Source organism: Sinocyclocheilus grahami, unplaced genomic scaffold (genome assembly GCF_001515645.1).
Source record: "Sinocyclocheilus grahami isolate Dianchi unplaced genomic scaffold, SAMN03320097.WGS_v1.1 scaffold850.1, whole genome shotgun sequence".
Taxonomy (NCBI): domain Eukaryota; kingdom Metazoa; phylum Chordata; class Actinopteri; order Cypriniformes; family Cyprinidae; genus Sinocyclocheilus; species Sinocyclocheilus grahami.
This window is the reverse complement of record NW_015506029.1, coordinates 258,781-273,522: the sequence shown is the minus strand read 5'-3', so window position 1 is coordinate 273,522 and position 14,742 is coordinate 258,781. Positions and strand designations below refer to the sequence as shown.

At 38.6% G+C, this 14,742-nt stretch overlaps 1 protein-coding gene across 1 annotated transcript in view; it reads right to left on the bottom strand.

Moving 5' to 3' along the window:
- Positions 1–1,956: 1,956 nt before the first annotated feature.
- The window catches only part of LOC107562946 (zinc finger transcription factor Trps1-like), a 129,691-nt gene continuing 116,905 nt past the window's right edge, over positions 1,957–14,742 (bottom strand). The window contains exons 6-7 of the mRNA XM_016247707.1: positions 12,400–12,522; positions 1,957–3,442 (exon numbers count right to left, since the gene is read on the bottom strand). Coding sequence (XP_016103193.1) covers positions 2,300–3,442; positions 12,400–12,522 — 1,266 coding nt within the window. The 3' untranslated portion in view covers positions 1,957–2,299. The remainder of the gene's footprint in view (positions 3,443–12,399; positions 12,523–14,742) is intronic.

The following is a 14,742-nucleotide window of genomic DNA, read 5'->3' as shown; positions in this document are numbered from 1 at the left end:
ATCTATGCACTTTAAATGCAGCAAGTGTAAAAACAATAACATTCTAAGAATAATGGTTAAAACATTTACATATTTATGCCCTTTGCCTTGACCTTGGCCAAACATGCTTCCAGGCTCCATCAAATACTCCTTGTGTTTCAATATTGCTAAGACCTTCAAACATAGGCAAGATCTCTTTCATTTATTATAATGCAGTACCTGTACTCAGCATGCTAATAACACATTTCATCTTTCTTCTTTGCAATAGAGTAACTGAAGTGCAAGCATTAACATTTTCAAATAAAAATGAAAACTTAGACAAAAAAATTAAAATAAAGAATCTTGTCATTTAATACCCAGCTGTATAAATGGTTTGTTGAAAAGCATCAGTCTATAATGATTTGTTATTTTTAAGAGGCATTTGCAGTTAAGCAGCGTTGTAAGGCTAGTTTCTGAGAAACAGAGAGAGAGAGAGAGCAAATGAGACATTTTGAGCCTCAATCTCGCCCCCTTTTCCCCAGTTCATATAAATAATGTCTGTATGAAGTCAGACTAGACCCAACTCACTGAACCTGTGACCATGAAAAGGAGCAAGTGTGGAGAAGCACACATGGGAGCACAACAACAAAAAAAGACATCTCAAAGTTGCCAGCAAACAAAAACAAAATCTGGGAGGTTAAATTTTTTTTCCTCCTATTCAAATAAAACGGAAAATTGAAGATGCATGAACAGCTTTAAAATATATCAAGCGCTTGACTTGACAAAGTATGTCTGGATAATTTCTGAGCTCATTATTACTTAAAAACATGTTTTTCGGTCGCTCAGGTAGACAGTTGTCCACTCCACATGATAAAAGTTGCAAAAGTAGCATAAAAACCAAAGTACAGCTGGGTGAAACAACAATATAAATAACAATGTTATGTCTCTTTGAGACAACTGCCATCGAAAGGCACCAGAAACACCTGCAGTTATTAAGTTTCATCAACAGTACACTGAATAAAATTGTTAAAAAAAACAAAAGTCAAAGGTGTTTTCAAATGCTCTTTAGAATTAAAGGTGGAATGAATTTAGGCTGGCAGAAAGTTATTGTTTTTATATTATAGCGCACTGGCTCCCATAAAATGACCAAATGTAGCACAGACTCATCAGTTTCCCTTGAATGTTCGGTATCAAAAGAGCAGGAGAAAAATACAGGAAGACTTCAGTCCAATACAAGCTTCTTCATCAACTACAAAGCACAAGTACATGGTAAGGAGAGGCAACAGAAAATGACAATGCTTGGAATGAATAGTGCCCTTTTGTGGCCAAGAGATTAAAAAAAAAAAAAAACATAGCACTTTTGTTTAATATTCCACCTTTGGAGGAAAGGAAATTGAATTGTCTTACTGTTTTCGTGGAAAAAAAAAGTTTGGGTGTTGCTTCATTACGTCGTTTGCTACATTTGCAAATGTAAACGTTTGTCAGGGCCAAATTCAAGGCCCTTATTCAGATGCAAGATCAATGTTGCATATCAACATCGCATGTAGAAAATCTTTGTACAATATATCAGGCACTGATAATATGATTTTACTATTAACAACATAGAAAAAAATATATATTTTTTTTATTCCTTCCCAAATTTCTAGAGCAGAGAATTGCATCTCAGCAACTAAGGCAGCAGCTTGAAAGTTTTGACGGATTTCTGTGACCCGAGTTACCTAACCCTATAACTTAAAAAAAAAAAAAAAAGACCGAAAACAACAAACAGAAAACTATAAGACATTTAGTATGTCACTGTTAACTCGAGACGGTCAGACTATAAACTAATGTTGTCTATTCAGCCACACACATTCCCTGAGGATGCTGGATGTTAGAAGACGGCAGTCATTTATGCTGTTACCATAGTGACAGATGACTGCCACATTTTTCTACACTGAGCCACACATGCAGAAACACATCCTCATATTTATCAGAACTAGGTAAGAGAACTTTCCATAAATCTGAATACACACGATGACGAGAAACGAAGCATTAAATTGGAGTAGATGTACCTTGCTTGCTGAACTGCCTTGTCAAAAATTATATATCTGGACTAACGAAAATATATCTAGATTGAGTAGCTACATGTACCGATGTCTTAAAAAAAACAGTCTTTGTTCGTTAAAAGTGTGTGTGTGAGCTCCCACAGAAATGCTATGCTGACTGAAGTTTCTTGCATTGGCTGCTTAGGCACCATGATCTGTCTTGGCACATTTCAAGCAAAAAGTTCAATGCATTCATTCGTACAATCCCTCGCTTTCCTCACTGCTCTAGTTGTGTTCGGACTGCAGGTTTGTAAAGCTCATTGGTTAGAGGGGTTGGCGTTCGCCTCGGGGGCGGCCCGGTGGAGGCCTCGCTGGATGTGTGTTGTGAAATCGTACTTATCGGCACAAGCGTGCAGGCAGATACTACACTGGAAGGGCCCACCGTCACCATGGCAACTCATGTGCAGGGCGTACAGGACCTCGTCCAGGAAGACAATGCCACAGTGGGCGCATTTGCTCGAGATTTCATCTTGCGTTGCCTGATCAACCTTCTCTGGTTTTGGGACTTGTGAAGAAGAAGAAGGGCACTCCTCTTCGGGTTCTTCTGAGCATTCTGTCTCCCGCTCCCTTTCAGAAGCAGGTGACGCCAGTTTCTCCTTGGTGACGAGGGTCCCGTTGGGCGTAGGACTGGGTTTGGAATGTTTCATGGCCAGATCAAGAGGTGTGTCGCTTTCGGGTCCAGAAGGGGTTGGTGGGGGGAAATGAGGCGGTAAGCCGAAGGAAGGGTAAGGCACAAAGCTTTGGCACGGACTGGGAAGGCCAGCCACGGGGCTCAGGTAGTGGCCCGGGTTGCCCGGCACAGACATCTTGTACTTAGTCCAGAAGCGCAACCAGTCCGCTTCATTTTGCAGGTCGTTGTGGAGGAAGGGAAGGCTGAAGAACGGATACTGGTACTTCTCGATAGGGCTTCCAGGAGGAGAGTAGCTGGCCTGCTTCGATGGACGCATGTACTTCTCAATAGGGCTGCCCCGTTCTGAGCCCCCTTTGCCGTCACCGCCCTGAGGTCCTGCGCTGAGCCCGTTGCCCTCGGTCCCACCGTCTGCAAGGCTCTTGTGCATATGCAGGGGTGGCATACGCTTGTGGATCTCCAGCGTCTGGTTGACGAGGAACGCGTGGGTGGAGCGGGGACTAGGGTGACTTTTGGGTCCTGAGGGACCATAAGCCTCGTATTTACCCAACTGGGCTTGGGCCTCGGCACGTGATAAAGACCCATCAGATCCTGCTTCCTCAGACCTCCTCTCTAAGGGGCTGCTGTTTAGACGCTCCTCGCTGTTGACACGCTGCTGCTTGGACCCCACCTGCTCAGACTGTACGGGGTCAGGATTCAGGCGCTTGCGTGTCCGTCGACGGATGATCTGCTCACCGTTGTTTTGCTTGATAATGTTCAGCGGTCTAGGGGTCTGAAAAAGAGACAAGCAAATTATTCAATTTTGAAATGGGGGTCAATGACATGATGACATGATAACTATAAATGTATTAAAATAAACATTACATTCAGTTTATTCATACAATGACTACTATAATGATAATGTTTTAGAGTTCCGAGTGTTTTTTGTTGTTTTTCTAATTTTTCTATCTAGCTTAAACTGCAATCAAGTTTTAGTCCAGTAGTATAACAAACTTTTTATGTGCAATGTTATTACATTTTATTTCAGTTATTTGCTAAGGCGACATTTCTAATTTTCATTTATGCATTTCAAATTTTTCATCTAATAATTCTACTTGATTTTATTTAAGCTGTATTTCAATTAAAATGTCCTGATATCATGAAGACAAAAAACTAATAAAAACGTATTTTATAGGAATTAATAATTCATTGTAAAAAAATTTTTTTTACCTCAATATATTTTTTGTTGAGAATAATTAGGACGTATATACTCACATATATTTGAAGAGTAAGGATTTTTTAATAATCATTATTTACTTAATACTTAAATCACAGCCATCAAAACCATGTGAAAACAATGCATTTCTAAGGATTTAAAAAACAAAACAAAAACAAAACACAAAGCTGCAACCAGAGTTTCTGTTAAAAATGTAATGTTTTTTAATACCAGATTTGGGTACGGTTCGGTAAAATTTCCATGAGTGTGATCCAAACAAACAAATATTCACACGCTTCCCTAATTGTGTGTGAGACTGGACCTGATCTATTTACTGCCACATAAAAAGGTCTCTGATCTAATATTGTGATTTCAGTGGAGTGATTCATCCCTCCTGGGATTCAGAGGACACACTCCTGTAATTAGGCTGGTTAGCATACTAATCTGCCATCAAATGGCTATTAATTACTGCTTTATTTTCACTGGATTACGTAAACCTAGCTCAAAAATCAAGGCAGTACAGTGAGTTCACAAATATAAATGAGTGAATTATAGAAGTGGCTTTCAGTTTGACTACCGGAAAGAGACAGACATCAACGGGTGAAACTGTTATCAATTGTGCTACTTTACAAGAAAAAGTCCAAAGTAACAGTATGTTCCTTCTCATTTCTCATCCTTTACGTCTATGCTAAAATGGAAACTACTGTGGCTGAAGAGATGTGAGATATGCATATTTCCTTCCTTTGGCAGACCTGCAACAGCAGGGAAAGAATGGAGCACTTGTCTGTAATCTATTTTTCTGAGCTCAGATTCCATCCGGGTAGGCAGTGGCTCAGGGGGAAAACTTCAGTAAGGTGACGCAACTCTTCTGCTGCACTGCCAGACACATTCTTCCAAGTCCTCGCTTGATGCAGAGATCACCCACGACTCACCCAGAGCCAGAGATAATTGGCAGAAGAACTGTCGCTCCCCTCTATCACCTTTCGACTACTTGTTGACTTTGAGGTAAAGGCACATCGGGGGAATCAATAATGTATGGTAGCCACTTGCCTTTGTAGCACCCAGATCCACCATCATGTTTCTAGGCTAAGGAAAGCAAACTCACTCAAAGATGGGGAGGCTTGGGAAGCCTGAGTATTCCAGTATGACAGAAGGAAAATATCATTTCTCTGGTACCCATTTTTCCCTTAAAAGCTGGAAAAATAATTTATGCAAAAATGTAGCTCCAACAAAGCCACCTCAACCTAGCCTTTGGCTCCGAACCATATAGGGCAAGAAACAGGAGATGCATAATTTCAATAATGTTTGCCCACTGGGGACTGGAGTTAAATCTAAAACAAATCGTACTGTATTGTTTCAGTTCTGTTAATGCCCTGTGATGGATGGTGTTAAAATGCAAGAGATCACTCTTTGGAACATGTCAGGCCTGTTGTCTGTCTGAAGAGAGGATGGAATGAAAGCCAGACAAATAGAAAGAGTGCCCTCTACTGCTGGACCATGTCAGACCCTCACAGCACACTACAGAAAGAGGGCATTCTTTCCTTTTTTTTGTGTGTGTGTCTCTTCAGTCTAATTTTCTAATGATTAGTATTATTTTAAAAATGAACATAACTTGATTTATCAGTTGGCTATGAGTTTTTGATTTTTATGTTTCAAATATCAAACCAGAAAAGAGACATTCAAGTCTTAAAGCCTTTGATTATATCTACAGTACTTGCTACTACAAAATTAATAACTGACAGGAGGGGGATTTAGTTTGGTGTTCCCTGCACATTTAATAATAAAATGTAAGTATTTTATAGTATGAAGAAAACCAGAATATGGAGTTAATTCTGGCAGACTTCAAAAAATAAAGAAAGCAAGAAAAATATAATAAATGTGTATTAAACTGGAATGTATATGACAAAAATGGGAGGAAAAAATAAAATAAAAGGTGAAATACAAACATTTAATTATATGATAAATGCATCCAGCACAAAAAGAAAACTAGTTCTATAAGTCTCTTTTGTAATGTACTGTAGAGGTACTAGGCAACCTTGGGTATCTCTCTATTTATTTAATCTTATCTAGTTTTGACAGTTTAAGTACCTAAGCGAAAGAGTTACAGGTAAGGTAAGATTATTATTTTTGTTTAAATTAAATATATTAAATGCTTAAAGGAGCCTAGAAGGCCTGTCTTGACTGTGCTGTCTGTGAACAACCTTGTGTAGAACCCTGTTGCTATTCCAGATATTTCTTTCTACCTTTTGGGCTTTCTTGCTCCAATGAGTGGTCAGAGTTCAGAAGCTGCGAGAACTTCTTGGAGAACGAACAACATATTCTTTCTGCGTCCCACATTAAAAGTTCAATGATGGTGAATCTTAAAAACGGAGGCAGCCGCAAGTTTTATGTCGGGCATTGACGCATGGCTACGGCACATGTCGGGTCCTATTATTAGAAGATAAAATCTGAGAGACATTTATTATTGCAATGTGTTCTGGCACGAGGAGCCCAGACCTCCATTTAGGGCTCTCTACAGTGTGGTTTTATGAGGTGCTATTATTAAATCATTTCTGTACAGCATATAAAAGTTTTTATTCAAAAATATAAAAATACTACTGGAAACTGACTGCCAGGCTGACATGAAGGACACAGTCTCCGCTGGCTTGCGTTAGCGAGCCATCAGTGAAACAGTCACTTGATTATTTATCAAACCAAGAACCTGAAAGACTATGAGATATCTTCTACTAAACAGCCCCACCGCCTTTACTCTTCTTCAAAAATCAAACTGCCGAAAATTACTCAGCATCTTATAGCAGAAACCAAAAAAAGAAACATCAGGCAAACAAAGCCTGTAGCCAATCGACAGCATTTTGAAGGATCCCGAGGGCTTCGGAGAGACGTCTCCACATCTTGTTTATTAGCTTCTAGTGGAGTGTGACGTGTACACAACCTGATGGTCCATTGCAGAAGCTACTTTACAGTAAAAGAACACAGAGAAGAGCAAAAAATAAATAAATGTCATTCAGTCCACCGCTAGACACAGGCTTTAGATCATCGCACCACACAGCTGTAAGTATAATCAAAGATGAGCACTGAGCTAGCACTGATAAAATACAGATCTATGCTATTGCTAGTTTTGTACACAATCTGAGGGAAATACACATTTTCACCAGCACTGTATGCAGTCATTGCACAAATGTAAATAAATAAGCTAATAAAAATAAGTAAAGGTAGCAGTTCTCATTAATAGGTTTAAGGTCATAACAGATTACATCAAAAATATCAGAACCAATGATTTTCATACATTTCGGTCATTAAAGGTTCTGAAATGTCTATAACATTCTTTCAATAATAATGACAGTGTCACTTTACCACGGGCACACAAGTCATAGTAAAACTAAATACAAGATACAGGTTTTGGAGAAATAACAAACAGCGAAGCTGCAATATATGTAAACATGTTATGCAATACAATTACTTAATACATTGCAGAACTTTTTATTTCTATTATTGTTATTATTATTTTATTTTTGTACACTACCGTTTAAAAATTTGGGCTAAGATTTTTTGTTGAAAGAAACTAATACTTTTATTCAGCAAGGATGCATTATATTGATCAAAAGACTTTTCCATTTTCACAAAAAGATTTCTATTTAAAATAAATGCTGTTCTTTTGAAAAGTCTATTCATCAAAGTATCCTGAAAAAATGTATTACGCTTTCCAAACTAATATGAAGTAGCACAACTGATATCAACATTGATAATAACAAATGTTTCTTGAGCAAATCAGCATATTAGAATGAATGAATGAATGAATGAATTAATTAATTAATACATTCTGGGGAAAAAAAAGATTTCTGAAGAATCATGAAACAATGAAGACTGGAGTAATGACTGCCGAAAATTCAGCTTTGCCATCACAGGAATAAATGATATTTTATGTCACAATTTTTCACGTGTAACATCGCCTGTGTGTCTGATTAGGCCTGAAGAATAACTGAGGCCATTGTGTTCCACTCTCATCAAATTCATCTTCCCTCTGCTTTTAATATCAGTGTGATCTCAGTTTTAAAACTGTCAAGAATTGTTCCCAATTCCCTTAAAGTCACGACCACCCCACTTTTTCTGTCCTAGGAACCTAGAGCAAAGACTGATGCGAGCATCAGTACAGCTTCTGCATCAATGCATGATGGAACTCCAACATAAATGTTAAAGTTAGGAAAACTTCCAGCATGAGGAATCTTATTTACTCCAGACAGTGTTTAATGTGGGGCAGTAAATAGAGTGTACAGTATTTCACAGGCTCAGCTGTGAAGCGCCCATTGATTGCAGGCTCTCTGATGAGGCGGTGCGGACAGACGGGCAGATGTGAGTGCCTGTGCTGGGTCAAGTTAGCATGACTCAAGCCACCAGGTGGCATGGCCCCTGAAAGAGCCTCTTGTGGTCCGGGCACTGTGGTGCCTAAATGCTTTACCCCAGCCGACCACACTGATTCAGTCGGCCCCCTGTTTCCGAGCCTGTGCCACCCAAGCACTGGTCCAGATAGCCCGAGGCCACCGAGGCAAAAGAGTGCTTCCAACATTGCATATCAAGACATGAAGAAACCGTAACACTCACAGACTTGACCCAATTCTCAAGGAGCTCCAAAGATTAGAATGCAAAAGCAACGTTAAGTCCAGCAACAGGCCCGAGCACAATGCTTTTTCTGTTTCTCTGGCTTAATTACTCACATGTTGTCGAGTCTGTTTACCCATCATGTTTATCCAGACACCATTTCAAAGGTAATAGAAGAACACTAGAACACTTTCAAGGCTGCACACTAAGCTTTAGGTACGGCTACAGATGTGAAAGAAAAAGCTAATTCAGATCAAAATTAAATTGGGAGAGCAGAGAACTGAGGCGATAAAGCAAATCAAATTAAGTCATTTAGTGACCGAGTCCAGAAACGAGCAGTTTCTTTTCTTTGTGCACAGTTCACACAGACTAACCCAAAGAATTAATACAATAGTCACAGCTTTATGCATTCATAAATATCATCATATATAAAATGTTTTTTTTTTTATTGTTGATAATATTCGGATAAACAGAAAGGGTATGTATGACTATAATTAAACGCAACAGTGCATACTCACTTTTTCAGTTGCCCTGGTTCCGGAAGTATTTTTGCTATTCATGTCTTTGTTAAAGACCTATAGGCTATGAATCAAACCAACCAGCTATGAGGTGAATGACAACATTACAAACTTTGATTTGAAGGAAAAAAAAAATCAGACAAAAAGACAAAAGTACACACTGTGTACTTAACAGCTTTAATGAAAAAAATAACTACAATCCAACGAAGCACTGTGAAAGACAAACTAAAATCAACGGAGAAATAAAAATAAATATATATACACTGAGCTAGCACTGATAAAATACAGATCTATGCTATTGCTAGTTTTGTACACAATCTGAGGGAAATACACATTTTCACCAGCACTGTATGCAGTCATTGCACAAATGTAAATAAATAAGCTAATAAAAATAAGTAAAGGTAGCAGTTCTCATTAATAGGTTTAAGGTCATAACAGATTACATCAAAAATATCAGAACCAATGATTTTCATACATTTCGGTCATTAAAGGTTCTGAAATGTCTATAACATTCTTTCAATAATAATGACAGTGTCACTTTACCACGGGCACACAAGTCATAGTAAAACTAAATACAAGATACAGGTTTTGGAGAAATAACAAACAGCGAAGCTGCAATATATGTAAACATGTTATGCAATACAATTACTTAATACATTGCAGAACTTTTTATTTCTATTATTGTTATTATTATTTTATTTTTGTACACTACCGTTTAAAAATTTGGGCTAAGATTTTTTGTTGAAAGAAACTAATACTTTTATTCAGCAAGGATGCATTATATTGATCAAAAGACTTTTCCATTTTCACAAAAAGATTTCTATTTAAAATAAATGCTGTTCTTTTGAAAAGTCTATTCATCAAAGTATCCTGAAAAAATGTATTACGCTTTCCAAACTAATATGAAGTAGCACAACTGATATCAACATTGATAATAACAAATGTTTCTTGAGCAAATCAGCATATTAGAATGAATGAATGAATGAATGAATTAATTAATTAATACATTCTGGGGAAAAAAAAGATTTCTGAAGAATCATGAAACAATGAAGACTGGAGTAATGACTGCCGAAAATTCAGCTTTGCCATCACAGGAATAAATGATATTTTATGTCACAATTTTTCACGTGTAACATCGCCTGTGTGTCTGATTAGGCCTGAAGAATAACTGAGGCCATTGTGTTCCACTCTCATCAAATTCATCTTCCCTCTGCTTTTAATATCAGTGTGATCTCAGTTTTAAAACTGTCAAGAATTGTTCCCAATTCCCTTAAAGTCACGACCACCCCACTTTTTCTGTCCTAGGAACCTAGAGCAAAGACTGATGCGAGCATCAGTACAGCTTCTGCATCAATGCATGATGGAACTCCAACATAAATGTTAAAGTTAGGAAAACTTCCAGCATGAGGAATCTTATTTACTCCAGACAGTGTTTAATGTGGGGCAGTAAATAGAGTGTACAGTATTTCACAGGCTCAGCTGTGAAGCGCCCATTGATTGCAGGCTCTCTGATGAGGCGGTGCGGACAGACGGGCAGATGTGAGTGCCTGTGCTGGGTCAAGTTAGCATGACTCAAGCCACCAGGTGGCATGGCCCCTGAAAGAGCCTCTTGTGGTCCGGGCACTGTGGTGCCTAAATGCTTTACCCCAGCCGACCACACTGATTCAGTCGGCCCCCTGTTTCCGAGCCTGTGCCACCCAAGCACTGGTCCAGATAGCCCGAGGCCACCGAGGCAAAAGAGTGCTTCCAACATTGCATATCAAGACATGAAGAAACCGTAACACTCACAGACTTGACCCAATTCTCAAGGAGCTCCAAAGATTAGAATGCAAAAGCAACGTTAAGTCCAGCAACAGGCCCGAGCACAATGCTTTTTCTGTTTCTCTGGCTTAATTACTCACATGTTGTCGAGTCTGTTTACCCATCATGTTTATCCAGACACCATTTCAAAGGTAATAGAAGAACACTAGAACACTTTCAAGGCTGCACACTAAGCTTTAGGTACGGCTACAGATGTGAAAGAAAAAGCTAATTCAGATCAAAATTAAATTGGGAGAGCAGAGAACTGAGGCGATAAAGCAAATCAAATTAAGTCATTTAGTGACCGAGTCCAGAAACGAGCAGTTTCTTTTCTTTGTGCACAGTTCACACAGACTAACCCAAAGAATTAATACAATAGTCACAGCTTTATGCATTCATAAATATCATCATATATAAAATGTTTTTTTTTTTATTGTTGATAATATTCGGATAAACAGAAAGGGTATGTATGACTATAATTAAACGCAACAGTGCATACTCACTTTTTCAGTTGCCCTGGTTCCGGAAGTATTTTTGCTATTCATGTCTTTGTTAAAGACCTATAGGCTATGAATCAAACCAACCAGCTATGAGGTGAATGACAACATTACAAACTTTGATTTGAAGGAAAAAAAAAATCAGACAAAAAGACAAAAGTACACACTGTGTACTTAACAGCTTTAATGAAAAAAATAACTACAATCCAACGAAGCACTGTGAAAGACAAACTAAAATCAACGGAGAAATAAAAATAAATATATATATATATATTTAAAAAAAACTATAGATTTAATGATGTCAATTGTGTATATACAAACAATATTTTGTTTACTGGAAATACCCCTATGGAGAACATGAATTTGATTTTTACTTTAAGAACCAGAATGTTACACTCTAGCGTAAAGGAGATTTTAAAAAAGCTTAAAAGGAATAGCTAAAAAAAAAATTTAAAATAATATTTCTGTAATCATTTTTTTCACCCTTCCAAACTTTGACTTTAATAGACTTAAAGGCTTTGGAACACAAAAAGAGATATTTAGCAATTTTCAAGCTGTTTTTTTTGCTTACCATGAAAGTGGATGGGCACTAAACACCTGTAGTTGCCATTAACTTTATCATATGGAAAAAAGCAGCTTGGACATACTACTAAACGTCTCTTTTTGTGTTCCACGCCAGGCTGTTGATGTAAATAAGAATGTATTCTTAAGTGACTTGCCTGGTTAAAGGTTCAAAACAAGAAGAAATTTGTGTTTGGAACAACATGAAGGTGAATAAATGTTAAAGAAATACTCCACTTGACTGGGTTTTAAGGTTGTGCCAGTAGGCATTGTATCTCGGGTTTTAAGGTCAGGTGTTTGTTAGGACTGTGGGAAGTGGGGCTCCCAGCTGGTGCAGAATTACTTCCATAGGGCCATTAGCTGGCTGCAGGGCTGAGGAAGGCCAAAAGGGCTCTTCCCCCAGGGTCCTCGCCTGACAGCGCAGAAATGAAGCAATCAAACCAGAGCTGCTACGCTGTCACCTTTCTGTTCATTTTGAACTCTGTTTCTGCGATTTGTGGGTGGGCTGGCGAGGCGTTCTCGCCGTCCCTTGCACTGATGTTTTCTTAGCTTCCCCCCTTACCGAGTGCAGCTTCTGATAGAGGCCACACGCGTTGCACACGTAGCCGCCATTGGCATTCTTCCTCCACAGCGAGGTCTTGGTGGTCAGACAGTTGGCGCAGAAGACCCCCGAGCCCCGCCGCCTCTGAAATCATAAAAAAAAGAAAGAGAACCAAAATGAGTAAAAAAAGCAGGCTGTGAAGAAAAAGAGTGATGGAGATTCATGCTCAGCATGTAGATGGGAGGTGAATGTAAAAGAGAAAGCAAGAAAGAGGGGCAGGGGGAGGAAAAAGGAGAAAAAAGTTCCAAGACTCAGCAGGGTGTTGTTGGATATGGCAGCTCTGATGGAGAGGGACACAATGTGTCCAATCAGAAAGCCAGGATGAGGCACAATTAATAGAACCAAGCTGATTCTAACACTAATTAACCTTACTGTGATGTATAGGCTTTGTAAGATACCACTGTGACAGCAACAATACCACCCACTTCAAACTGGGTCACCCGCATCGGCCTGACATAAATATTTTGATCTTTCAATAAATGTCTCTTCTCGAACACATGCATGACAGGAACCTTTAAATATATGGCTGGTACTCAAAATATCTAGTAGCTTGAAATATTGTACTCTACTGTGAGAGAAGGGGGAAAAATAAACTCAAGTAGTTAAAAAAGGAGAGAGATATAGCCACATGAATCATCCACCGGGAACGGACAGAACTACAAGTGAATCCCGAGAGTCAACTGGGGCAAATCAAAGGAATTATCTAGATTATGGTCCCAGCAAAACTCATTTAGCCTTATAGAATGTGTACGATTTATTTAGCCTAACTTCAGATGGCTTGCGCAGGGAGCACATTTCTCCTGACAGAAAAGTACAATGCTCCTAATTGTGCTCTAATACATTTAGAATGGAAAGCTTTCTACAGACATAATTTTGGCTTCGAGTAGCTAGAGCTTTTTTTGGCAGGGAAAAGGGCACTTGATCCATTGGGTGTTTCACAACAATTCAGTAAAAAGTTTTGGGGCGCCGCCAGCTTCCTATAGGGTAATTTTTCCATCCAGATGCGCCATTGGAGGGCCTTGCATCAGCTAAACTAATTATGATCTCACCTTCGCTGATGCTTGCTCACTCTACGGTTCGACATCTCCCATTAATCATAGATAGGAAATGAATGTGAAAAGAGAATGAGGGACGGTAGCCCGCACAACCATAAAGAATAAAAATGATGGCAATTACTTAATGATATGGAGCAATGTTTTCCATGAGCTATCAGCAAATGCAAAGTCACACTGACAATTGCCCTTTGCAACCGCAGAGCATCATTCTGATGCACGCAGCATTTCAGGCTGAGAGGGAGGGATCTCTCGTCCTTATGGTGCACATAAAAAGGTAGGTACACTCATTGTAGGTACATAAACACGTTTGTAATGCCTTGCAGCAACAATGACTCTGTCCTTATATTAAGCATTAAACTTATCCAAATCAAAGTCTTATCCCTTACAAAAAATACTGCAACAGTATTATGTATGTTGATGGTTTTAGATAAGGTAATGCATTTAAATATTCTATTGTTATTTCAATGAAATATTTAAATTTGTAATTCCAAGCCTGTACGACTTAAAAGTATTGGACTGTCCCTTTAAGACTGCAAGATATCTGGCATATAATAAAACACAAACCCACAATACCTTGCTGGAAGATTATCTCAAAATCGAATTATGGCTCATTTACGTCAGAATCAGTGCTTTCTTACAACCTTTAAGCGAAAATGTATATATTTTCTGATCTCAGTGGGGTTTTTAGAGGGCCACATGCTAGTTCTGACAGTTTCGACATGATTGATTGATTTATTCTTTCCTATCCTGTTCTAGCGTTACAAGCCAAACAAAGTGTCCATCATCAGCTTGTGGATTTCTCTCCCTGGCCTTCTGAGTTCCAGAGCCAAATCACTCATACGTGTTCCCTCCGTTGGCCTGCAGTCCTTCATTGTACAACAGCCAGATAGAGTTAATATACATACAACCTACACAGTGTGAACACAACTGATAATTTATCATGTTGGTCAAATCATTCATTTGTGCTGGGCCTCCTGTTTAGCCATCCAGAAAGCTTATATGGCTATGTATACAGTGAGCCAAAAGCTTTGGATTTAAAACAATATAAATCAAAAGCTCTCACTCTCAGAGCCAAAACTAAATCAGAATGAAAGGCCGATAAAATTTTCAGTGTTAGAATTAATTAGACTCTTAAAAGACATAATCCTGAAGACTCTATTTTCATCAACAGGGAAAATAAATGAAGCAATTAAAAAAAAAAAACTAGCCTTCTAATTTATTCAATCCATAGTGTGTGTGTGTGTGTATA